Raw genomic sequence first — 26,148 nt, 5'->3', positions numbered from 1 at the left:
ACACACACACACACACACACACACACACACACACACACATACTCACTCACTCACAGACACAAAGAGAAGCAGTTCTCCCTCCTTTGGAAACACAGATACCACTTTCTGAGGCAAAGGCTGGAGAACTGCCAGGGTAGCAGAGATTTCCTAGGCATTCAGTTACAAGGAACTTGAGCTGGGAGCTACGCAGCCCATCCCTCACCTCTTCTCATTCTAACCTTAACCCTCCTCCCAACCCTTTTTCTGGGGCAGGGTATGGGGTGGAGGTTGGGAGAGCTGGAGTTAGGGATAGAAGCTTATGGGCCAAAGGGCCAGGAAAAGAGGAGACCAGTTATATTTTCAGCCTCCTGTAATCTTTACAGGGTAATTATAAGATCAGGGACCAGAAAAGTCCTGGAAGGATTTATTCATCCTTGTAAACTTCTTTATAAGTTATCAGGCAACCTATGGGGAAAACACTGAAAAAAGCTGGAAGAGGGAGGATGAGGGCAGGAGAGCCAATGCTCTAGGCTGCTCTGTAAACACTCTCCCTCCCTTCCCCACCCCCCCAAATTAGGTCAGAGTGTTGGGACATAGAAACAGCAAGAAGAAAAGGGGCCCTCAGGTCTTATTTAAGGTCACCTGACATGAAGCCCAGCTGGGTCCCCTTACCTAAGAGCCCAGCACCCAAACACAACAGGCCCAGGCTGAGTAAGGCAGATAAGATTGCAAACCCTGGGGGCAGGGATTGGTTGACAGGTTAGAAAGGCAGAGGAACAAGGTAAGGAAAAAGAATGGGAAGACAAAGAAAAGGAGGGGAAAAAAAACCCTTTCTAGACTTCTAGGAGAAAGTAAACAAATTGCACTGATGAAGGCAGTAGATGGGAAAACGAAAAATGAAGTTCTCTTTGGAACAAGACTCCCTATTCTCAGGCAGGGCAAAGTCCTAAAGGATTAGATTGAGAGACAGACCAGAGACACAGTTACACACACAAAATGACAAATGCAAGCACCTATATACCAAACACAGTAAAATACGAAGTCACTGAAGCTTTTTATGCACCAATACACACACACCCACTTAGTGACAGCTCCCCTGTGGGTCCAGTGGGAGAGGCATCCCCTGTCAAAGCCCTGCCCAACCTGATACCTTGAAGGGGCCCACACAGAGAGTAGCCAGGTTCCAAAGAACCGCAGAGACCAGTGTGCTTTGTCTAGAATTTCCAGGTTAGAGAACGAACTTAGGACTTTTGGGTCAAGGGTACAAACACCTCAAGCTAAAACTTAACTAGGTTGGCGGGAGGAAGGGGGTAAAACCTAGGAGTAAAAGAAACCCCCAAATGGGCCAGGTACTTTAGCCAGATAGCTGCAATTAACCCACTTGTCAATTTGCCTTTCCCACTTTTGTAATTAGGAGCCTGCAGTACAGAGAACCAGCTCAACCAGCATCCCCCTGCCCCAGCCTCCACACATATACACACCCCATAACGGTGCAGGAGAGGCAGGCCCCGAGGAGCCAGGGATGGCCCTCTTAACCACTCCTTCCCGTTTCCCGTTAAACAGATGTGGGCTGTTAGCCTCTCCAAGGTGGCCACACCAGGCCACCTTTTTCCTTCTTTGCTGGCACATGGAGTGAGGCGCAGCCCAACCCTACTCTGCACCCGGGCCGACACACTGGCAGGTCGGAGGCTGCTGTAAACAGCCTCTTGGTTCTTTTTCTTTCCGTTGCCTCACCTCAAAAAGTGAGGGCCAGGCCCGCACCCTTCTGTGGCCCTGGGCGAGGTTTCCCTCCCCGGGACCTGTTGCCCAGTGGGAGAAAATCTCCAGGCCTGGCGCGGAAGCGGGCGAAAGGAAAGCAGAGCCCGGAGGTGCTGGGCGAATGGGCACGTTTGCGGGCCCCGCCTTGGTGGGGCCAGGAGCCGGGGGCCCCGGCCAGGCCCGGCTCAGGCCTCGTCCCTCCCCTGGCCGTCCCTTCCCTCCCCTCAGGCTCCGGCCGCCATGAGCCGAGCAGGCGGAGGCCTGGGAAGCAGCGACCGCCCCAGCCCCGGCCCGGGCTCCTCGCGGGCTCCCCGGTCCTAGAGGCTGGGCTGGCCGCCAGCGGGGAACCCCAAGAGCGGAGGCAGCGCCGGGCACGAGCCAGGGCGCCCCTCCGTCCGGACCAACTTCGCCCTGGCCCCGCGGTCGTGCTTCCCCCTCCTCCCGCCCTCCGCCCCCTCCCCGGGGCCCCTGGGAGCCTGGAGGGAAGTGGAGACTTACTTGGCAGCGTCCGCGATAGCCGGGCTGTCCTCTGTTCTCACCTCCTCAGTCCTCCCTCCCTCCCCCACCTCCTCACTCCACAGGGCTAGGCTGCTCTGCTCTCCTCTCCTCCCCCTTCCGCCTGCCCGCCTGCCCGCCTGCCCGCCTGCCCGCTCGCTCCCTCCTCCCGCCGCCGGCGGAGTCCGATCCCCAGCCCAAGTCTTGGAAGAGTCGAGAGCGTCAGCCTGAGCTTAGGCGGGAGCCCACGGGGCGTCGGGGGAGTGGGAGGGGGAGATTGGGCTGGGCTGGGCCGGCGTGGGCGGGAGCGGGGGTGGGGGGGGTCTGCTACAAACCTTAGCAATCAATGGCCGAGCCACAGATCGAACCCCCACCCACTCCCGCCTCAGCCCTGCTGCTGGGGTAGGGGACCTTCTGGGTGGGCAGAAAACAGATTCCTCCGTAGTGCTTCCTGCCTGCCTCACCCCACCCCACCTCATTCCTAGCTAAGCTCCACAGGTAGAAACGGGATCTTGGACTTAGGGGGAAATGTGTATTTGCCACTTGAATTCAAAGCGCATCAGATAGGGGTGAGTGGCTTCCCAAAGCAAATAGTGGGAAGTTGCAAAGGTCAGTGGACTTTTCTGACCACAAAGATCACTCAAATGTTTGAACTGAAAGGTCGATCTTGCAGAGGGTTGGTGAGCATGACCTTGGTAGGGTTCAACTTGTCTCTGGGGCACAGGAGGGCTCCGAACACTATTTAGGCAAGTTAGACTGATGGGAGGTGATGATAGTACCCTATGTCATTCACCTCCACTCTGTTGTACCCTTTGCCCTAGTTACAGATGGTTACATAGTTTCAGCCCAATTGCCTCAGTCTCCAGTTCCCCGAACTGGTGATTTCAGCACATTTCTTATCCTATCTTCCCTGTAGGACTAGAGGTGAAAGAGTAGATGTTGGCTGGTGCTTCTCCAAACTTTGATGTTGGAGTGCCTGGGTCTCAGTGCACCCCCAAACCCGCTGAAAAACATGCAAATAAGCATGGCTGAGATCCTCTCTAAGGGCCAAGGATCATCATCCATCTCCACCACCTCTTGTCTGACAATATCAGTCATCACTTTTTGTCAGACATCCTTTCCACTTTCCAGAGAATGTGACTAATGGTCTGAGGCCTTCGTGTAGAGGGAGGAAGGAGCAGGAGGCTAACAGGTTTCCTATCAATTAACTTATTAACCTTTCTGCAGAGGTCTCCTAGCCCAAACTTGAACCTTCATACTTTCACCTTTAGAGATCCCATTAGTCTCTGAAACAGTCCTCCCAGATGCTTTTCTTTTCTCTGTTTCCTCAGCTCTAGACCTCATTTTCCACCTACTTCTTGGTAGACCTTGTTCATAAGCCTTTCTGGCCAAGTCCAGGGTCTCACTGCCCTCTAACATGCTAATATTTTCCCAGACCCCTTTCCAATTTTAATTCTCCTAGGTTCCGCTTCTCTGTTGTGCCCACACAACCTGGATTTTCTGAGACAGTCACAAGAAAAGTTTAAAAAGAGAAATAATAAGTTTTTGTAAAAGAGATATCCATTTTCAGACCACATGCCCCAATTTTTTGGTCTGAAACAAAGATCACCATATATACTTTATTAGTTCTACTGTCTCCCATATTTCCAGCTCTTGATTTCTCTTTATATATTGTTTTTAGCCTGCTCTCCATATTTCACCAATTCCCCATCTGGCTTTTCTAGCACCTTCTCCCTCCTCCAGGGTCCCAATTCTTTCTCTAGCCCTCAATAACCTCTTGTACCCCCGGTCCTTATCTAGCTGTGGTCTTCAGAGTTCCTCCTCCTCTAACTGTCTCCTTTCCTTCCTCCACAACTCCCTGGTTCCAGGCACATAGAGTCCCTTTTCTAGCACCTTGCTGTCCCAGACTTCTTTCTGTATCTTCACCCCTTTAGCACATTACTCAGGGCACACCTGAGTTTGCTCCTTCCAGACCCTCTTAATTCTGCTCCCTCTACTATTCAAGCCTGCTAGGTTCCCCTTTTGCCTTGCATTCATTCTCCCCCTCAGGCTAGCTCCCAGCATTCCCAATTATTCCTCTATCCTTCAGTTTTCCATTCCCACAACTACTTTCCTCTTGCCTTCCATCTTCCTTCCAGCCCACCCTCAGAGCTCAGCTGCCAGCTGTATTTGGAGGAGGGGATATGCAGTCAGGCACTAGTCATTCAATTTTCCCAGTGGTAGCTGCTACTTTCAAATCTATTCTGTCCCTACCCTGATCCTTTCTGCCACTGTTCCAGGAGAACAGGATACTAATAACTTTTCTGGTGGGGTAGGTCGAGTGTGTGTGTGTGTGTGTGTGTGTGTGTGTGTGTGTGTGTTCTGAGACTCCCAGAGGGAGACTTCAGCCAGGGCCTAAAAAATAATGATTATAACCCCTTGCTGCCTGTCAAGGAGGGAAGCAGGCATCTGTCCTGGAGAAGAAACTAAGCCCCCACCTAGCATTAGGGTAATATTACTAGCTTTGTCATTATCACTATGATCTTATCTCAACTACTGTCCTGGGAGTGTTAGCCTCACTGCCCTCCTCACTCATCCCTTTACCCAGGCAGTTGCTGGGCTGTTAGGACCACCCCCACAGTGCCCCTGTGACAAGTAGAGTGACTCACTTCCTGACAGGACTTCTGAAGTGTTAGGAAGGTGGAGGTGCCCAAGGCTACCACAGGGCCTTTCAGGCCTAGGTCTTAGGGTACAGGGCAGACTGCCAGGATAGTTAGAGAGTTAGAATGCTATAGATCTTTTTCCACGTCAGGCAAACACAGCCCAACATAGAAGGAACAGTGGGAAAGAGAAACAACGGCTAGTAGGGACTTCAGTACGGGAATAAGGACTGAAATAGTTTGGAGGAAAAATTCAATGGGGCCCCTGAGACAGAGGGTACTGGGCAGAACTGTCCCAAAGCCTGAAAGGTCACCGATGGGGAAAGGAGCAAGGATGGGAAAGAAACAAGACAAATGTCTTGGTAGCAAGAGATTAGATCTACTCATTTTTTTTCTCATGCCAAAAGTGAGCTGTCCTGCTTTCTCATCAAACTGGTTAGTTAGGGGACTCATGGAAAGGGAAGGGAGGAAAGAAAGAATCCTCATACCACTCAAGATCTTTGTCTGAAGTCCCACCAACTTAATGGCAGAAAAAGACTGTGTTTGAGAAGGGAGAAGCACAGGCTTCTTCAGCAACCATTTCTACTATCCCCTGGGATCCAGGGCTATAGCCTAAGGGGAATGGGTGAAGTGGAAAGAAACACAGTAGGGAAATTGGTGGTAGGGATTGGGGGAAGGAGGAGAACCTTCTGGCTAGATTTCTCTTCCTGTACGAAAAAGCACGAGGTCTTTCAAAATCTCAATTGCTTAGTGCCTCTCACCCCAGAAAATTTTACCTTGTATTAATTTTTCATATTCTATATATTTATGTATTTTACATATACACATATACGTATATATGTACACTTATATATTGTCTCTCCTAATCTGACGTAAGCTCCTTGAGCAAGGGCAGGGACAATTTCATTTTTGTTTTTGTGTCCCAGCCACATAGTAGACAATTAAGTAGACATACTCAGTAGACAACAAGTAGGCTTGTTGATGACTGATTGAATGACCCTAACTGTGTTCTCTACATTGTACCCGTGAATTAGCAGTGGAGAACTCAAGCAGTAAAACCAGGCCTTCATGTCATGAACTGACAGTCTGAGCCATAGAGCAAGACAACTCGCTTAGGGAGCAAGACAAAAACAGATGAGTAGGTATAATCTTCTGCTACCAGGACATTTATCCTGTATCTTTCTCATCTTTGCTCCTCTCTCTGTCAGTGACCTTTCAGGACTCGGGCCAGTGCCACCCAGGGGGTCTCATTGATTTTCCCCTCAGACGCTTGGAAAGCTGGGGTAGAGGGAAGGGGAGATTACAGACCAAAAACGGCCACCAGGAGGCAAGATCCCTTTCCCTGGACTTGCTGAAGAAAAGGTGCTTGACACTGATGCCCTCTTGTGGGCTTTTAGAGGTTATGGCTGAGAGGCTCTAGGGAGAAGGGCCTCAATTGGACTATTCCCCTAGAGGAGCAATTAGGCATTTGTCCCAGGCATGTGGGTGTTATCTGCATTTTTTTTTTTTTGCACTGGAGGAAGAGAGATCAGAGCTGCCTACCACCGCTGAAATCTCTTCCCAGTGGCCTGGCACCATGAGAATTGATACCATCTACTTTTTAGAAGTAACCTAATCATTAAGGGGTACAGGTGAGGTGAGGGTGGGACAGTTTTGAAACAGAAAAGCTCTTTGCCTGCTGTGAAGAGAGAGAGTGTTCCAAGGAGGATAGATAGTCTGACATGCCCTGGAAATGGGATGACAGCTGTCTTCAGTCCTCAGAGGGTACATTATGAGACTTGTGGAGTTCTCCAGGGCCCCCTGCCGCACCACAGTACTGTTCACTTGCTGTTCACCTGCTGCTCTGTGTACCGATGTGCCCCAAAGGGAGGCAGAGCCCAGCTGCTGGGATTGCATCACCTACAAATAGGACAGCTGGTGAGCCAACGAAGCAAAAGGACAGCGGACAACCAGCACAGGGTGAAAAGCTGAATCTTCAGGCTCAAAGATCTTAGAGTCTCCTGTGATTCTCTTTCCCCACGTTGTGACCCCTTGGGAAGCACGTATTTAAGCTCAAAGTTAGTCTAATGTCTCTTTTTATAGGTCCCTTCCCCATTACCCCCCTCCATTGTATGCCCACCTAAAATTCCTCTCTTTATTTAGATTTCTAGAGATATAAACCGGGTCCTAGCTACACTGCCCGGGATTGTAAAATTCCTTCCCTGCTGCTATGAATGCAGCACCAAGTTGTCTATGTAGGAAGCAGTCTAAAGAGATTTGGGCTGGGACCCCTCTGGGGGCCTGTCACTGGGGTGTCCCTCCTGGCATGTGCCCCAACAAGTTCTCTGCAATGCTATCAAACCTGGGATCAGTCCTAGAGCCTGTCTGACTTGCCCCCTCTACCCTCCCTCCAGGGATCTGGGAACCAGGAGCCAGAGTTAGAGCCAGGCTTCTGTTGCCCCTACCACCTGGCCCCCTTAGGGAAAACAGTGCACAAAGCCCCCAGTGTCTGGCACTGAACTGCACAGAGGGAGACTGTGGGATGAATGAGGTTCAACTTGAGCCAAAAGAAAGGACAGGCAGGGAAGTGTGGGGGTGTTGTGCCCAGGTACAGCCAGATCCTCTCCCACAGCTGGGAGGGGCCAAGGGCGGGAGACACCAGCTGGTCTGGTCTGGAAGGGAGGTCACCTGACTCACAACTCAGCCTGGTCCTGCACACACCCCCCTTCTCTTCACTATCACAGAGAAGCTGGTCCCACACTCAACACTGGATAAACATTGGACCCTCTGCTCAAGGTAAGCTCTCTGATCCTACACCCTCACATGATGGGGTCTTTCTGCACTCTCAAGATGGACTGGGCAGGTCTGCCTTTTACAGACACACAGGTCTACGTGATTGCATGTACTGATCTGGGTTCATAGGCACACACATACCTGTACATGGATTGTGCCCATGGACTAAAGAGTCCCAGCCTAGGTCCTAAAGGGAGATGAACAGAAGATGAAGGAGACTAGGTGAAATGATAGATGGATACAGAGTAAAAGCAGGTATGGGAAGGAAAATGTTCAGAAGCTGGGGCTCTGGCCTTAAAGGATGAGAATGGGTCTCCTTACCTCTCCCTATACACACCTACCCTGCCCCTAGATTCAATACCCTTGAGAACTCAGCAGCCTGTGGAGGTGAAGGATGAAGATTCCTTAAAGGGAGAAATCTACTTTAGACCATAGATCTGTTATTGGAGGGATCGTCACCTGGGGTTAGGGTGAGTCCTGGCTATAATTGGTAGAAGTCCTAGCTATAGCTGCATTCCTTAATTCCTGTAGCCCCCAAAGGGACATAGGAACAGTGGGGACTTCTTTTCCTCTGTTCCTCTGGCTTCCAGCTCCAGCCCTTACTCCCAAACCTGCCTAGCAGGTTGATGGTGTTTTTTTCTACAACAGAGAGAAGAGAAACATTGGGTGGGAAGAGAAGATGTAGGAAATGGGACGGGGAGTCTAAGCCTGGGAGTCTAGGTGACAAAGAGGACCAAGAAGGACAGGAGAGCTCACCTTAGCTCCTGCGTCTCTCCCCAAAGGTGCCAACCTCATGTCTGTGAGCAATGGGAGGATGGAGTCATCCCTGGTTCATGAGATCCTCAGCCACCTGGGCCTGGCCAACAAGGTAAGACCATGAGGGTGGTCGAGGAAATAGACTGGGGCGACCCTAGGGGCAGGTATGTAAATAGAGGCCTTTAGACCACTTAGTAGGTTAGGCTGAGAGTCAGGTTGAGGCACTGACATTAAGCGTGTCATCCTTTTCTTAGACTTTCTCAACCAAATACCAACTCTCCTATGTTTCTATAGACTGCAGCTTGGGGCACCCTGGGGACTCTCAGGCCCTTTTCGAGCTTCAATGTGGACAAGGATGTACAACGGCTGCTAGAAGCTATTGCAGGCCAAGGTGATTTCTCCTTACTCATTGTCCCTCTATCTTGCTTCCATGGGTCAGGGATCTCCCTTCTGTGTTCTTAAGAATTCCCCTATTATACAAAGTGAGCTGGAGACTGAAAATGAATTGGGACATGCTTCCGTATTGTTTAGCATATCATCTGCATGATCATTTAAAAACAAGTCATAGATATCATCCCAATGTAGTACCTCCCTAGCACTTGTCCTTCCCAAAGTGGTTCTAGCCCCAGTATATCTTATGGCCCTAGTCTTTACTATATTATATTGGGTGATTCAACCTTCAAAAACTCCCTGGTTGGGTTCTACCCTCTGTCCTGGTTCAGGTGTGGATCAGGGCACCATAGTGGATGTGCTGACCAACCGGAATGGTGAACAAAGGCAACTTATTGCCCGAGCCTTCCAGGAGCGCACCCAGCAGGTAAGAAGACAAAGAGGGAGCAGTCCCTTGGGAGACACTGGGAAGAGCTGTTTATTTAGCTGAAATGCACCCACTTGTCCATATGAAGTTGTTCCCAAGCTCACCACAAGGAAGACTACCCAACATGAATGTGGTATTGACCACAGCTCTCCAGGTTCCCACAAAATTGGGCTCCTTTGCCCCTACATTGGCCAGCCTTATAACTCCTGCCCACCCTGCTCTAGAACTTAAGTACTGTATATTTATCCTAGGACTTACTGAAATCCCTGCAGGCAGCTCTTTCTGGAAGCTTGGAGAAGGTTGTGGTGGCACTGCTGAAACCTGCAGCCCAGTATGATGCCCATGAACTAAGGGCAGCACTGAAGGTATTAGGAGAGGAAATATACTACAAATGTCTTGGAAACAAGAATCTATTCTCTAACCTGGGAGCTGCCTTCCCAATCTCCCAATCACTGCTTGGCCAGGACTTGAGGGGAGAGACTTTCCAACATCATCACCCTATGGGTTCTAAGTCTGATCTCTGCTTCAGTCCTTTTCTTAGGGTCACTGGTCCGTGCTCTCTCCCAGGGACAGAAACAGCCACTGTCTTTCTTCTGTCCCTACTTCCACCATTCCAGCTGGCATTATGTCACAGAATGGACCCTTGGTTTCTTGTAGGATATAAGCTCTGCTGAGGATGTAGGAGTGGAAATCCTTTCTACACGTTCCCCACCGCAGCTACAGGAATGTCTGACTATCTACAAATATGGTAATGGCTCTGAGTGGCTAGGGACTCAGAAAGGAATCAATGGGGACATCCCATTGAAGGAACAGAAGCTCTCAGTCCTCCCCAATCTTTCAACTGCATCACTGTCCATTTAGGGGAGGAGTCCTGGAGCCCGAATGCTAATATTTTACTCCCTGATGAGTTCCTTAGGAGTCCTTCTCTCTGCTAGTGTCCCAGCTTCCCCTTAGAAAAAAAGCCAAGTGTAGTCATTTGGAAATGAGAAGACAATTATTAGCCCTTTCAGCCTAGGGCCTTGGATTAATAATAGAGTTAGACTCTTGTAATCACAAGGATATCCATTCCTCCCCCTTCCCTATCTCTTCTCAACCCCTCTTCTCCCCATAAAACATACTGACACACTGTTATCAACCTCCATCTCAAGCTAAGTGGTGCCTGGCCATAGCCCAGGGAGGAAGATAGGGACTCTTATCTTTAATCCATCCCTCAGCATAACCTCTTGGGTGCCACACTCCTATGACCATGGCCATGGTCCTGCCCAGCCCATCGGCTAGAAGCCTTGTCCTTTAATCTGACACCTGCTTCTTCTTACCCTTTCCTGTCCCCTTTATTCCCTTGGTTTCTCTCTATATAATAATAGCTAGTATCTCTATAGCACTTTAAGATTTGCCAAACACTTCACAAATATCTCATTTGATCCTTATAACACTGCACTATTATTATTATCTCCTTTTTTAAAATGAGGAAACTGAGGCAGAAAGAGGTTAAGTGACTTACTCAGGGTCACACAGCTAGTTTCTGAGTTGATTTGACCTTAGGTCTTCTAACTCCAAAAGCCAGTTCTCAGTGTTCCCCCTTCTCCATCCTTTCTCCTTATGTCCTTTTCCTCAGAGCATCAGAATTCAGGCATCCTCTCTTCCAGCCCAGATCTAGAATCATTTTCTCTTCTCTTCTAGTAAGGAAACCAGGGCTTAAGCATCTTGCCTCCAAACCTGGGCTCCTTGCTTCCTCCTTTCCTCTCTTCTTTCTTCCCTTCCTATTTCTTCCTTTCTTTTTTCCTTCCTTCCTTCCCTCCTTCCCCCTTTTCTTCCTTCCATCCATCTATCTTTCCTTCCTTCTCTCTTTCTCTCTCTCTTTCTTTCTTTCTCCACATCGCCCCTTAGTTACCAGGCCAGTAGATGCTTCTCACCCCTAATAGTATTGCTATGGGGTTTTGAGATTCTTTAATATCAACACTGAGGTCAAACAATTTCCCTCCCAGCACTTGGCTATGTACATGTTACTTACAATTCAGAAGTATTTCCAGGGATAGTCATGATGCCTTGGCCCCAAATTTCAGGAGCCAGTAGCAATCAGGGTTCTTTGGGTCTGGAGCTTGCTGGGTACCGTGGGTCAAGTGTTAAGACTAGCCCTGGTGGTTCAAATTAGAAAGATCAGGAGACCATATAGAACTTAGGTTTCCCTACTTACTCTGATATTCACTCTGGACCATGCCCTAGATTTTCAAGTGGAGATTGAGGATGATGTAAGGTCAGAGACAAGCGGCCTCCTGAGGGACTTGCTGCTAGCATTGGCTAAGGTAAGGAAGCCAGACCTTGTGTTCTCCAATTCAGGGGGCCTTTGGGGATGGAGCGCAAGAGAGAATTTCTGTGTGAATAGAAGCAGGGAAAGGTTTCCTAGGGCTTAATTTCTACTGGTCACACAGGATAGTAGAAAGAATATTGAATTTGTGGAATCAGGAGACATGGATTTAGAATCCTAGCTTTTCTATCTGCTAGTTGGGTGACCATGAGCAAGTTTTTTGACTTCTCTGGGCCTCAGTTTCCTCATCTGTGAAATGGGGATAATCACATTCCTTCCCTTCCCCAAGGGAGTAGTTGTGAGGAAAATTATTTTGCAATAAATGTGAAGTGCTATTTAATTCTTAGAGCTGCTTGTTTAAAAAGAAAAAGAAACAAAAAGCTTCCCTCTCAATATGTTCCCCCTAAACTCAACTCCAACTTCCAGGGCACGCGGGAGAGCTATTCTGGGATAAAGGATTACAACTTGGCACAGCAGGATGCACAGGTGAGTTGGGGCCACCTAGGCGCAACCCCAGCCATCCCTCTGCCCCACATAGGGGGATGATGGGGGAAAATAGGGTGCCCATCTCCCAGTTTCAGGCCCTTTAGGAGTGTGTCTGGGAGACAGGTAGGGGTCTCACCTGACACCTCTGTGTGTATCTGACCATATGGTTCTTTGACTCACAGGAAGTGAGCTCACCAACTGCCAGATTTGCATGCTGGGGCAGGTGGGGGTGGGGGGAATGACCAGGACCCTCCAGGAATGGGCCTGGCTTCAGCCCTGGGCCTTGGGGGGATCCTACCCCTGGGGAAGGTGGGAGGCCCCTGGCCCAGGGTCTACTCCCCTCTGATAGGACCCCAGCTTCCTCTGGCCCCCCAGCCACATAGCTCTGTGGGAGGGGGAGGCATGGTACCCTTCTACACACATCATGGCTATCTTGGCAGTCCCAGGTGGTTAATCCCTGCTGGTCTCCTGTCACCATGGTGATGGGCCTCCCTTCTCTCAAGCCTTTTTCCCTGGGGGGTGGGCAGAACTGGGGGCAAACAGCCTCAGGCCTGGCAGGCTTACTAGTGGGGAAGAGGGAGGTAACCTGGAAGGTAGAGTGATGATACGCCCTTTATCCTGGGGTGGTCTAGGATCACAGACCTAGATTTAGAGCCACTGGTCATTTCAGAGGACAGGCTTCTCAATACCCTGGGGCAGAGGAGCACAAGGGCCTAAGACACTCAGGGTCCATTGCAGCCCATAGCTCATGTTCCTTTGTTTTAGCCCCCGTTCCTCACTCCTATCCCTCCCAAAACTAGACCTGCTCCTGCCTTCCTTTTCTCTCCTTATCCGTGTCCCTCTGCTGCAGGCCCAGAACAGGTCTGATAGCAAGAACATGGTCAAGAGGGCAGAGAATTAGGGAGGGGCCACAGCCTGTGCTAAGGATTTGGGAAGGGATGGGGAGAGAAAGCTCTTAGGCCACAGTCTGAGTCCTGGGAGGTAAGAGAAATGGCAGGGCAGCGGATTTGGGGGAAGTGGGAGAGACCTGGTCTATAGGACAAGGGCACCTTGTTCCTTAAGGTGGCTAAGACAGCTATGGGCCTGAAAGACGGGAGGTGTCATCATGCCAATACATGGGACATAGGGACCTGTACCCAGTGTCTTCCATGGGGAGTAGGTGGTTCTGCCACCACTTTTAGGTCTCTTTCTCTCCTTGTCTTATTTCCCCCAACCAGGCATTACAAGAGGCTGGAGAAATGGGCACAGGAGCAACTTGGATCATGATTTTTACCCAACGAAATACTGAACACCTCAATCGAGGTAATATGGAACCCCAATACTTATTAGGGATGGATCCTGATTAAAGGGGAGTCTCTTCCTCCACGGTCAGTTCCCCACACTTTTCTATTTCTTCCTCAAACCCCAATAGTGTTTGATCAATATCAGAGACATAGTGGTCAGGAGATAGAGGATGGCATCCGGAAATATTTTCATGAAAGTGCCCAGACTGCTCTTCTCACTCTAGGTAAGGGCATGCTCTAAGCCATTGAGTTTCTGTTGGAATGGAAAGTTGGGGGTCCTCATGTTTACCTCTCTCATTTTCTCCTTTGCTTTACAGTCTCCGTGATCAAGAACACACCACTGTACTTTGCTGAAAAACTCCACCAGGCTCTCCAGGTGAGAGGGGGGAGACACACCCTGGAAAGAGGGAGGAGACCTAAGGTTGCAATTAATATGACAGTGGTATATTATTACTGTATTGTCCTCTTGATCATCTGCAAATTACTGCCTGTCCTTAATATGCAGAGGGTGAACCATAAATAGAGCTTATGCTTGGAGTTCTTTTTTCAGCAGGAGTGATGCTTGGGTTCCATGTTGATAGCCTCTACTAAAGTCTTCTTCTGATACCTTAGTGTACTGTAGAGGTGAACTTAGGTTCTCTAGGCATGTACCACTGGAACCCAAACTCTAGCATGGTCTACCTATAGATAAAAAGGCTTTGGATAAGGACCCAGCGGTGAACTGTCATTCAAATTCAGATGGGTGGCCTTTTTTTTTTTTCCCAAAGATTCATGTTGACTAAGAAGAGAACTATAAAGTATAGATAAACACTCTAAACAGATTTCTCAACAAAGCCTTTCAGACTTGCAGTAGTACCTGTATAGAGTTCAAATACTCAAGCATAAGACACTATCCTCTGGAAGCAGCCCAGGAAATGTCGCTTCGTCACATTAACCACAAAGTCTTATTCATGATTTGAGGTGTGTTGTTGCTTTCTGTTACTAACAATGAGAAACACAGTGTCACAAAAGTCTTAGCATAGCTTTAAGTATCAAAACTTTTTTTTTTGGTAGGTAAGTACAGGGGTCTTTTTTTTTTTTCATTCTATTTGGGGTTTTTTTGCCTTTATTTATTTTCATTTATTTAGTATTTTATTTTTCCCCGGTTACATGTAAAAACAATTTTTAACATTTGTTTTTAAAATTTTGAGTTCCAAATTCTCTCCCTCCCACCCTACTCCCCACCTCTATTGAGAAGGCAAGCAATTGGACATAGGTTATACATGTGTAGTCATGCAAAACATTTCTAAATTAGTCATGTTGTGAAAGAAAACATAGGACTCCTCCAAAAAAAAAAAACTCAAGAAAAATAAATTTTTAAAAGTATTCTTCAATCTGTATTCAGACACTATCAGTTCTTTCTCTGGGGATAGATAGCATTTTTCATCCTAAGTCCTTCAGAGTTGTCTTGGATCATTGTATTGCTGAGAATAGCTAAGTCATTCATAGGTAACTATCTTATAATATTGCTGTTACTTTGTACACAGTACATTTTACTTTGCATCAGCTCATATAAGTCTTTCCTTGTTTTTTTTTTCCCTGAGAGCATCCTGCTCATTATTTCTTATAGCACAATAGTATTCCATCATAATCACATATCTCAATTTGTTCAGCCATTCCCCAATTAATGGGCACCCTCTCAATTTCCAATTCTTTGCCACCAGAAAAGAACTGCTTGTACATATAGGTCCTTTTTTTTTTATCTCTTTGGGGATACAGATTTAGCAGTGGTATTGCTAGGTCAAAAGGTATGCATGATTTTATAGCCCTTTGGGCATAGTTCCAAATTGCTCTATGGAATAGTTGAATCAGTTCACAACTCCACCAATAATACATTAATGTCTCATGCTTCCCACATCAACATTTGTCATTTTCCTTTTCTGTCATATTAGCCAATCTAATAGATATGAGATAGTACCTCAGAATTGTTTTAATTTGCATTTCTCCAATCAATAGTGAGTTAGAGCATTTTTTCATATGACTATAGATAGCTTTGATCACTTTATCTGAAAAATTCATATCTTTTGATCGTTTATCAATTGGGAATGGCTCTTATTTTTATAAATTTGACTAAGTTCTCTGTATGTTTGAGAAATGAGGCCTTTATCAGAGAAACTTCCTTCAAATTTTTTTCCACAGTTACCATTGATAACTGTATTTCCTTCCATCCTATTTTCCCTTGTTCATTCTATTTTCTTTCTCCTTTCCCCATGTCCCTCCTCAAAAGTGTTTTGCTTTTGACTACCCTCTCTTCCATTCTGCCCTCCCTTCTATCACCCTCCCCTTCTTTTATCCCCTTCCCCTCCTACTTTCCTGTAGGGTAAGATAGATTTCTATGCAGGTGGATAGTCTTTAAAATAACCTTTTACCAGGCTGGCTACAAAGTGATGAATTTTGGGCATAGCAATTCTTGAAGGCCACCTCTGAAGGTATAGATAAATTGATGTCTTTGCCTGGTAGAAGAGGGAGTACCCACAGTGTTAAGATCCCACATGTAGATACTCCAATTTTTTAAATAAGCGATGAATTGGCATTAACCTGTCCATACTCCCTAATTCGGCCCCTTATGACTAAGACATTTATTCAGAAGCTGTTAGGGTTGCAGTTTGTGAGTGTGGAACAATGTAAAGCTATCTAGCCCTCATAGGGATTGAATCCTAAGCATCACTACCTTACACTCAGTAGGTGCTTAAGAAATGTTTGTTGAATTGTTACATATAAAAACCTTAATTGGAGCTGATGAGATCAGTGAGGAATACATACATACATACATGCATACATACATGCACACATTCACATGTAAGTGGTTTTGTCTTGTATGTTAGTGTCTTACCCTGCTTTTTATCTTTTGCCTGAAGATATAAGGGTCTGGTGTTTGAGCTTCATTAGTCACTGACTTGAGGCTATAACTAATGTGACAATGACTCATTAAGAGCAAGATAGTCTCCTCAGTTTCCTCATCTGTAAAATAAAGGAATTAGGCTATTACACAACTACAAAAATTTTGAGCTGGAAGGGATCTCAGTGACCATATCCATACTACAAAATGCCTTCTTTTTTATTAATTTATTTTTAGTTTTCAACAATCATCGCCATAAGCTTTTGAGTTTTAAATTTTCTCCCCCTTTTTCTCCCCCTCCCTCCCCAAGACAGTGTGCAATTTGATGTAGGCATTACATATACATTCCTATTAAACATATTTTCACATTAGTCATGTTGTAAAGAAGAATTAGAACCAATAGGAGGAAGCACAAGAAAGAGGAAACAAAACAAAGCAGAAGGAAAGAAAGAACACATAGTATACTTCAATCTGCATTCAAACTCCATAGTTCTTTCTCTGGATGTGGATAGCATTGTCCATTATGAGACTTTTGGAGATGTCTTAGATCCTTGCATTGCTAAGAAGAGCTAAGTCTATCAGCGTTAGTCATCACACAACATGGCTGTTACTGTGTACAATATTCTCCTGGTTCTGCTCACTTCACTCAGCATCAGTCCATACAAGTCTAAGTACGTTTGCTCATCATTTCTTATAGCACAATAGTATTCCATGACATTCATATACCACAACTTGTTCAACCATTCCCCAGTTGATGAGCATCCCCTCAATTTCCAATTCTTTGCCACCACAGAAAGAGCTGCTATAAATATTTTTGTACATGTGGGTCCTTTTCCCATTTTTATCTTTAGGATACAGCCCTAGAAGAGCTATTGCTGGGTCAAAGGGTATGCACATTTTTATAGCCCTTTGGGCATAATTCCAAATTGCTCTCCAAAATGGTTGGATCATACAAAATGCCTTCTTGAAGACCTCTTATGAAGAGGTATTGCAGGGAAGTTGGGATAAAGAGCAGCTGAGCCACACAGGAACAGCAGTTAACAAAACTTTATTACTATTCACAAAGGGAGGGGAAGAGCAGATGTCAAGAAGGAACAGTCTCAGGGAAGCACACAGTGGAGAAGTATAACAGAGACCCAGAGCCCCTTAGGTCTCAAATTTATATGAAAATTTTAAAAAACCATTTTAATTAATTAATTATTAGCATTCTTTTATTTTTAAATTTTGAGTTCTAAATTCTTTTCCTCCCTCTCAGTCCTTCCTCCACCCACTGAGAAGGCAAGCAATAGGATATCAATTATACATGTGAAATTATACAAAACATATTTCCATATTAGCCATATTTCAAAAAAAGGAAGAAAAATAAAGTGAGAAAATTATACTTCAATTTACACTCAAAGTTCCATCAGTTGTCTCTCTGGAAGCGAATAGCATCTTTTCATCATGAGTTCTTTGGAATTGTCTTAGATCATTGTATTGATCAGAGTAGCTAAGTCTTTCACAGTTGATCATCATTACAGCATTGCTGTTACTATTCGCAGTGATCTCCCATTTCTCACTTCACTTTGCAACAATTCACATGGATCTTGCCATGTTTTTCTGAAACCATCTCCCTCATCATTTCTTATAGTACAATAGTACCCCATCACAATCATATGCCACAAATCGTTTAACCATTCCCCAACTGACAAGCATTCCTCAATTTCCAATTCTTTGTCACCACAAGAATAGTTGCCGTAAATATATTTGAACATATAGATCCTTTTCCTTTTCCTTTGATCTCTTTGGGATACAGACCTAGTAGTGGTATTGCTGGGTCAAAGGGTATGCATTGGTTTTATAACCCTTTGGGCATGGTTCCAAATTATTCTCCAGAATGGTTGAATCAGTTCACTACTCCACAAGCACTTTTTTAGTGTACCTATTCTTCCCTTCTCCCCTCCAGCATTTGTCATTTCTGATAGATATGAAGTGGTACTTCAGAGTTGTTTTAATTTGCATTTCTCTAATCAATAGTGATTTATAGCATTTTTTCAATATGACTATAGATAGCTTTGATTTCTTCTTCTGAAAACAGCCTATTTATATCCTTTGACCATTTATCAGTTGGGGAATGACTCTTATTTTTACAAATCTGACTCAGTTCTAAACACAGTATATATTTGAGAAATGAGGCCTTTATCAGAGAAACTTGCTGTAAAATTTTTTTATATTACTTCATTGTCTATGGCACCTTTTAGCATAATGTAGTTTCACTGATTATCTCTTTTAATTAGGTCTAGTTTTGCTTTTGCTTTGTCTGAGACCACAATTGCTACCCTTGTCTTTTTTTACTTCGGCTGAAGCATATTAGATTTTGTTCCAGCCCTTTATTTTAATTCTGTGTGTCTTTCTGTTTCAAGTGTGTTTCTTGTAAACAACATATTGTTGGATTCTGATTTTTAATCTATTCTGTTCTCTGCGTCCTGTTATGGGTAAACTTATCCCATTCACATGCACAGTAATGATTATTAATTGTGTATTTCACTCCATCCCATTTTCTTCTTTTACTTCCTCTCTCTCTTTTTATCCTGTCACTCTTCAAAAGTCCATTTTGCTTCTAATCACTGCCTCCCTTAATCCATCCTCCTTTTTATCCTCTCCCACTCCTTTCTCTTATTTCCTTCCCTTCCTATTTCCCTATTAAGTTACATTTCTATACACAACTGAGTGTGTGTGTGTATGTATATATATATATATGTATATATATATGTATGTATTCTTCTGAACTGTTTGAACCAATTCCAATGAGAATGAGGTTCACACATTGCCTGTCACCCCCCCCTTTCCCCTCCATTGTAAAAGCTCTTCCTTTTGTGCTTCTTTTATGTGAGAAAATTTTTCCCATTCTACCTCTCTCTTCCCCTTTTTCCCAATGCATCCCTCTTTCTCATGCTTTCATTTTTTTTTTGGAGATCATTCCAACATAATCGACTTACACCTTCTATGTAAATTCTTTTTAACTGTAAAGTTCTTAGGAGTTACATGTATCATCTTCCCACATAGGAATGTAAATAGTTGAACTTTATCAAGTCCCTTATGATTACTCTTTCATGTTTACCTTTTTATGCTTCTCTTGAGTCTTGTGTCTGAGTGTCAAATTTTCTATTCATCTCTGATCTTTTCATCAAGAATGCTTGAAGTCATCTATTTCATTAAATATCCTTTCTTTTCCCCTCCTGAAGTATTACACTCAATTTTGCTGAGTAGGTTATTCTTGGTTGTAATCCTTACTGTAATCTTTTGTCTTTTGGAATATCATATTCCAAGACCTTTGATTTTTTAATGTAGACAGTACTAAATCTTGTATGCTCCTGGCTGTGGTTCCATGATATTTGAATTGTTTCTTTTTGGCTGCTTAAACTATTTTTTTTTCTTTGACCTGGAAGCTCCAGGATTTGGCTATAATATTCTTGGGAGTTTTTATTTTGGGATCTCTTTCAGGAGGTGATTAGTGAGTTCTTTCAATTTCTATTTTATTTTCTGGATCTAAGATATTAGAGCAGTTTTCCTTGATAATTTCTTAAAATATGATGACTAGGTATTTTCTTTTATCATGACTTTCAGGAAGTCCAATAAATTTTTAAATTATTTCTCCTTGGTCTGTTTTTCCAGGTCATTTGTTTTTCTGATGAGATATTTTATATTTTCTTCTATTTTTTCATTCCTTTGACTTTGTTTTATCATTTCCTGATTTCCCATGAAATCATTAGCTTTGACTTGCCCAATTCCAATATTTAAGGAATTATTTTCTTCAGTGAGCTTTTGTAACTCTTTTTCCATTTGGCCAATTGTATTTTTTAAGATATTATTTTCTTCAGTATTTTTTGTGTCTCTTTTACCAAGCTGTAAATTCTCTTTTCATAATTTTCATTCTCATTTCTTTTTCCAGTTTTTCTCTACTGCTGTTATTTTTTTTCTTTAATTCGTCCAGTAATTTCTGTTGGGTTTGGGTCCAATTAGCAGTTTTCTTTCAGGCTTTTTTGTAGCTGTTTTCACATTGTTGTCTTCTTCTGAGTTTATGTCTTGGTCTTCCCTGACACTGTAGTAGCTTTTTATGGTCAAATTCTTTTTTTTTTTGTTGATGTTTGCTCATTTTTCTACACTTTTTTTTTTTTTTTACTTTGAACTTTATGTTAAAGTTGGACTCTGCTCACTTGGGGGTGGGAAGGCACTGTCTCAAGCTTCCAGTTTTTTTGTGCTCCTCTTTTCAGAGCTAGTTTTAGGAGTCTGCAAGTTTTTGGTGCTTCCAAGGTAGAGAGATCTTGGGAGAGGTATGGTCCCTGCTCTCCTGGTCTGCACTCCGGTCTTTATCTAGAAAGGGCTCTGGACTTTATCTAGATTCTGCTAATCAGATAATCAGTGTCTGCAGCTGAAAGCACTAGCACTGTTCTTTGCCTTGGAACTCTGACCAGGATCCCTGCTCTCTTGTGACTGATGCCCAGTGCTCCCATCTACCCTGGAACTATGACCCACAACTGCATATGGGCAATGGTGTTACCAGTCAGTGCCGGCTGCACCCAGTCCTAGCAAAGCATCCCCTGTAATCTCTTTCCAACCAGTTGTATGACCCCCTTACTGTTCCTGGGCTGAGAATTCCCAAAGCTGCTGCTATTTCCACCACCAGGTATGTGGGCTCCAGACCAGCTTCCACCCCTGATGCCACAGACTTCTCCTGCTGACCTCTTGAGTTTCTTAGGCCAAAAAGAGTCTCACTTCAACCTTCTGTTGGTTCTACTGCTCTAAAATTTGATTTGGGGCATTATTTTAAAATTATTTGGAGGGGAATATAGGGAGAGTTCAGCTGGGTAACTGCCCCAAATCCATTATCTTGGCTCCACCTCAAATTTATGTAGAATTTTAGACAAAGAGACATCATGATACCAGTGGGATGCTGCTCTATTTATAAGAACAATAAAATAAAGGTATTTCTAACTTGGCTGATAAGGAGGGAGGAATTAGGGACAGGATGTAGGGAGCTTAACCTTAATTGTACCAGTCTAGCAAGAGGCTGAAGGGGGTTAATGCCCAGCCTGTAGGCTTATTAACCTTGGTAAACATGTATCCTGGGAGGCTGGGACTCTACCATTCAAACTGGTTTTTACTGGTCAACAGAGAAAGAGGGAATAAGCATTTATATATCACCTACAATATGCCAGGTACTATGCAAGCCCTTTATAAGTGTTATCTCATCTGAGCTTCACAACAACTCCGAGGGCTAAATGCTGTTATTAGCGTCATTTTACAGTTGAGAAAACTGAGGCAAACAGAGATTTAAGTGACTTGCTAAGGGTCAAGGGGCTAATAAGTGTCAGAGGTCAAATGTGAACTCAGGTCTTGCTGACTCCAGGGCCAGGCCTTTATTCACTGTGCCACCTACTTCCTTCTCTGAAGGGAGAGCCCATTACCTCTTACAGATTTAATTGTTGAGAAGTCTTTTTTTGTTTGTTTGTTTGTTTCATGACATTAAGCCTAAATTTTCCTTCTTGAAACTTTTGGCCATTGATCCTGGCTCTATGCTCTGGGGCCAAATAGGGCAAGTCTCATCCTCTTTCCATATGATAACCCTTCATAAACTTAAACATAACTATCATATTCCTACTGAGTCTTTTCTTTTCCAGAATATGTCAGCAATGGCCCTTCCGACTTCCAAAATTATGCAGAGATGTTTCCTATTATTATAAATTTGCAATTACCATTAGCACAAAATCTCATCCTTTCATCCCAATCTCAGCCAGATTCTGTTCCATATTCTCCAAACTAAAATTAGATACCCTAAATTTTAGTGATAATAACATTGTGTATAATTCTCAGATTTTTCTCCTAATCGATATTGCTGTCACGCTTGGTAAATCCTTCCAAAATCCTATATGTAAAGAAACAAATGAGTAGGTTTTAGGTAAAGAAGTGGAGGAACTATCTTATGTGCTTGGGAGCTCCTATTCTTTGATGTCAGCCCCAAAAGTGACTTCTGATCTTTGCCATATCAGATTTAGCTATTATAATGTCAATAGAGTCTATATAACTCTAAAAACTAAGCACCAGATTCGTCTGTTATTTTGTTTAAATGTCTCTCCAAGGGGCAGCTAGGTGGTGCAGTAGATAGAGAACTGGCCCTGAAGTCAGGAAGACCTGAATTCAAATCTAGCCTCAGACACATAATACCTACCAGCTGTATGTCCCTGGGCAAATCATTTAATCCCATTGCCTAACCCCCCCCCCCAAAAAAAAATATATATATATCCAATAAGCAAATTTCCAACTCAATTGTTAATTAACATAGCCTCCTTTAATTAAGAACAAATTTTATTTGTGTAGATACTCATTTATCTACACTCTTATGAGAAAGAAATAAAAAAAAACTATAAGAGAGATTCAGAAAAGCAACCTTGAGGGAAAGTTATTCAGTATAGATTCAGACCAGTCTTCTAAGTTTTAAGTCTCCAGCATCCTACCAGTGAGCTGCTACGGGGTTGTTCACAGAGAGATGGTAGTGTGGTGTAGAGGTGAGAGCATTAGACTGGGATTAGGAGATAAGAGTTCTAGTGCCAATTTTTACTGTCTTTCTCTATGACTTTGGAACAGTCACCTCTCTTCTCTGGACTCAGATTCCTCGTCTGTAAAACAAAGTGGTTGTTCTCGTCCCTTCTGGATGTGACATCTGATATGGTTCTCAGATCAACTCCAAGTTAAGTTGCCTTTTGGGCCAGAGTTCATCTCATAGCAGAAAGGTGCTCAGGACAAGATGGATTTTGTGTCAGAATCCCTTGTGTTGTCACCTATCTTTGTGACTTTGACTAAGTCATGTCATATCTTTGGACCTTGGTTCTCTTATCTATAAAATAGGATGGGGGCAGCTAGGTGGTGTAGTTACTAGAGCACGGGCCCCAGAGTCAGGAGGACCTGAGTTCAAATTCAGCCTCAGACACTTACTAGCTGTGTGACCAGGGGCAAATCACTTAACCCCGGTTGCCTGAAAAGAAAAATAATTAAATAGAATGGCTTCTGAGATTCCTTCCTGCTCTAAATACAGGCTCTAAAGTGAGTTATATCATAATAATAGTGAACCTGGTACACTATAAGAGTTTGAAGTTTGAAGCATCAGAAATTAAATTAATTTAATTTAGCTCTAATTCCAAGTATATTTTGAAAAATATAGGCAAACACTCATATGATAATATAGCTGTAGTGGTAAGTATACTTGAAAACTGAAACCAGTACCTAGCAACCTCTGGTGTCAAGGAAAATATTCAGTTAACTAGAAGACCCCATTCCCTAACTAGAGTACTTTAAATAAAGAGGAGTTTATTGATTTTATTAATTCTAAAATATATTAGTTAATATCAAAGCCCTCTGTTGTGAAAATATAATAATGTGTCATCTTGTTGCATTAGAAAACAGAGTAAGTGGTTAAGAAATAATTACAATTTACTATATTTGTATCACTATGTTCCTCAAATGTCTCCATTTAAAAATTGTTATTTTCTTTTTTATACTCTCACAGCATTCCCCAGAAAGCAGAGGGTAGAAAGAAGTCATTGATGTTGGATTCCAAGGCCAAAGAGTAGAAAATGAGGCAAAGAAAAAGAGTAATATAACATGGCTGTAATCATGCTGTGAGCAAGGACTAGACTCCAAGAATCTTTGCTCTGTTTTGTTTGAAAATTAAGGTGAACTTAGAGACAATGGTCTATGCATGATCAATTTATTAGTTAGGTTACCAGAAACCAATAAATTGGGTCAGTGGCCTCTCTTAATAACCAAAGACCCTGAGGTAGGGCTTATCAGCCTTCTTATAGTTTTGGGAAGTACAAGAGAACAAAGAACAGAATTGGGTGGGTGGGGAAAACAAGGTAATTGGTCATAGGGCTGGCAGCACCATGTATGGGGACATGAGTGGTTGGAAATTAAAAATGAGGGGCTAGCAACAACCCCCTTCTTCCCTCCTGTGACTAGGAAATGTTCATTGTTTGAACCCATCAGACTTCTTTGGATAACAATCCAGACATAGCTGGGTCATGTAAAGATACTAGACCAGATTCCCTGGTGTCCACCTGCATTCCTCAAGGATAACAGATTTCCTTGAGGCAAGAATAGAACAATGATTAGTTTAGCAGGAAAGCTAAACTTCTAAATGTAGCTCATAGGCAAAGAGACAAAGAAATGTGGCTTCAGCAATCATACAAAATAGGACAGTAATACACAGAATAGGATCAGTTATAGAATAGAATCAATTATAAAATCATACAGAATCAATTTAATTTCCTCACCTCCCTCTCAGAGAAACCTTAAAGGAGTTATTTGGAAACTGTTCCCTGTTGGCATTTCCTTGGGAATTGTAAGGACAATTCTTAGGGTTTCCCTTCCAGTTTTAAGGGAGTTCTGGTTATATGTCCATTAGCATTCTTTCTGGACCTCTAAAAGTTGGCAGTAGTATCAGGTGACAGATGGAAAAGGGTACCACTCAATTGGGGTCCTCAGCTAACTCCACAGGGTACTGGAAGACACTCAAATCAAGTTGTCCTTTCCGAATCATTTCCCACGTGTACCAGTAGCAAAGAGGCAGCAAGGCATTTTGGATAATAGATCCCTTGGTCTTTTTTTTTTTTTGTCTTTGGCTAATTAAGAACTTCTCCCCAGTCCATTCCTGTTTCTCCCTGATTCCACTTCCAGGATCAATGATTCAGTTACACCATCCATTTCTTACTGTCAACAACTATTTGCCCTAATATTTAACTACCCCCTGCACATTTCTCCCTCATGCAGGGAGCTGAGCCAAACTACCAAGTCTTGATGCGTATCCTCATCTCTCGAAGTGAGACTGACCTCCTAAGCATAAGAGCAGAGTTCAAAATGAAGTTTGGAAAGTCCCTCTATTCATCTCTCCAGGTCAGACCAGGCTAAGAGCCTCACCCTTGAAGGGCAATTCACCATCTCGAGCCCCAGAATCTATCTTCACATTCTGTCTCCATTAGTCCTATGGGTTCAGTTTAGGTTTAGTGGCTTCAGGGAGGATATTTCTCACTTGGGCTGAGAATGGGGTGGAGTAGGGGATCAGAACCGTGTTCGGAATGAGCTTACTGATACTTGATTTCCTTCTCTTCAGGAGGTCATGAGAGGGGACTGCCGGTCAGCTTTCCTAGCCCTATGTCGGGCTGAAGACATTTGACACACATCCCCCAGAACCTTGTGTCTACCACTTCCATCTACCCCTCTTGTCATTTCCAAGGATTAGAGACATGCAGGCTTGGCTGGGCCTTCTGGGAGGTCATTTTGTCTATTCCTTTGCCTTTAAATAAGATGACTTCACTAAAATCAAACAGGAATCTCTCATATGCTCCTAAATTTCATCTACAGCCTGTGTTAGGACTCTACTAAAAAAGGTCCCTGAATCCTATACCCCAAAGTTAAGGTTAATCTGCTGTTTGTGCCTGTAGAGTTTAGGCACTTGTGAAATTCTCCACTGACCATATGTACCTTGTAAAGACTGGCAAGTTTATGGTTTGTCTTCCTTTGGGTGGAGAACTTAGGAGCTAGAGAGGCTTTGATCTCCACTTTTTTTTTTTTTTTTGATCTGCACTTTCAAAACACAAACAGGAACTGTTTCTAGATCCACCTCCTCTACTCCAGACCCTCCTCTCCTTCCCACCACAGCATTCATCCTTCCTCGGGGAAGAAAGACAATAATTTAAATCAACAATTAAAGTAGTCACAGGGCAGCAGATACCAAGTCAGAGATTGCAAGAGAGGAAATATCTTCTATGTTAGGTGGGGTATAGGGAATGTGGACCAGGATGCCTTTTAAAGTTTCTGTGATCAACATGTAGCCTGACCCAGATCTCATACACCAATGTTGATTTAAAGTGTTGATTTAGAATTGGAACACTAAATATATAGGACCTACAGTGAAAAAAATAAGAGCGGCAAAATGGAATTTCAGC

The 26,148-nt window shown here is 44.0% G+C and overlaps 2 protein-coding genes across 5 annotated transcripts in view; one reads left to right on the top strand and one right to left on the bottom strand.

The window, feature by feature from the left end:
• LOC114042753 (ceramide synthase 2) overlaps nucleotides 1–2,335 on the bottom strand; it is a 10,063-nt gene extending 7,728 nt beyond the window's left edge. Inside the window, exon 1 of one of the 2 annotated variants that reach the window (XM_027861452.1) lies at nucleotides 2,236–2,335. The gene's annotated coding sequence lies outside the window, so the exon portion shown is untranslated. Of the gene's footprint in view, nucleotides 1–1,713; nucleotides 1,798–2,235 lie in introns of those variants that run through there. The other variant, XM_027861453.1, reaches the window with a different exon arrangement.
• Nucleotides 2,336–6,851: 4,516 nt separating this feature from the next.
• Nucleotides 6,852–25,527, top strand: LOC114043060 (annexin A9-like). Of its 3 annotated transcripts, XM_027861947.1 has the most exons (14): nucleotides 6,852–6,928; nucleotides 7,595–7,646; nucleotides 8,426–8,511; nucleotides 8,694–8,790; nucleotides 9,122–9,216; nucleotides 9,468–9,581; nucleotides 9,874–9,964; nucleotides 11,440–11,519; nucleotides 11,948–12,007; nucleotides 13,225–13,309; nucleotides 13,419–13,514; nucleotides 13,608–13,666; nucleotides 24,974–25,096; nucleotides 25,314–25,527. In XM_027861947.1, the coding sequence occupies exons 3-14, from the start codon at nucleotides 8,437–8,439 to the stop codon at nucleotides 25,374–25,376; spliced, it is 1,038 nt and encodes a 345-aa protein (XP_027717748.1). In that variant the 5' UTR covers nucleotides 6,852–6,928; nucleotides 7,595–7,646; nucleotides 8,426–8,436; the 3' UTR covers nucleotides 25,377–25,527. The 3 variants fall into 3 exon arrangements, with proteins under 3 accessions (XP_027717748.1, XP_027717747.1, XP_027717746.1); XM_027861945.1 differs by lacking the exon at nucleotides 6,852–6,928 and having other exon boundaries at nucleotides 7,541–7,646; XM_027861946.1 differs by lacking the exons at nucleotides 6,852–6,928; nucleotides 24,974–25,096 and having other exon boundaries at nucleotides 7,397–7,646.
• Nucleotides 25,528–26,148: the final 621 nt, after the last annotated feature.

The sequence above is a fragment of the Vombatus ursinus genome, unplaced genomic scaffold, assembly GCF_900497805.2.
Source record: "Vombatus ursinus unplaced genomic scaffold, bare-nosed wombat genome assembly UNPS02014768.1, whole genome shotgun sequence".
NCBI lineage: Eukaryota > Metazoa > Chordata > Mammalia > Diprotodontia > Vombatidae > Vombatus > Vombatus ursinus.
The sequence above is the reverse complement of the archived record's forward strand: the minus strand, read 5'-3'. Positions and strand labels throughout refer to the sequence as shown.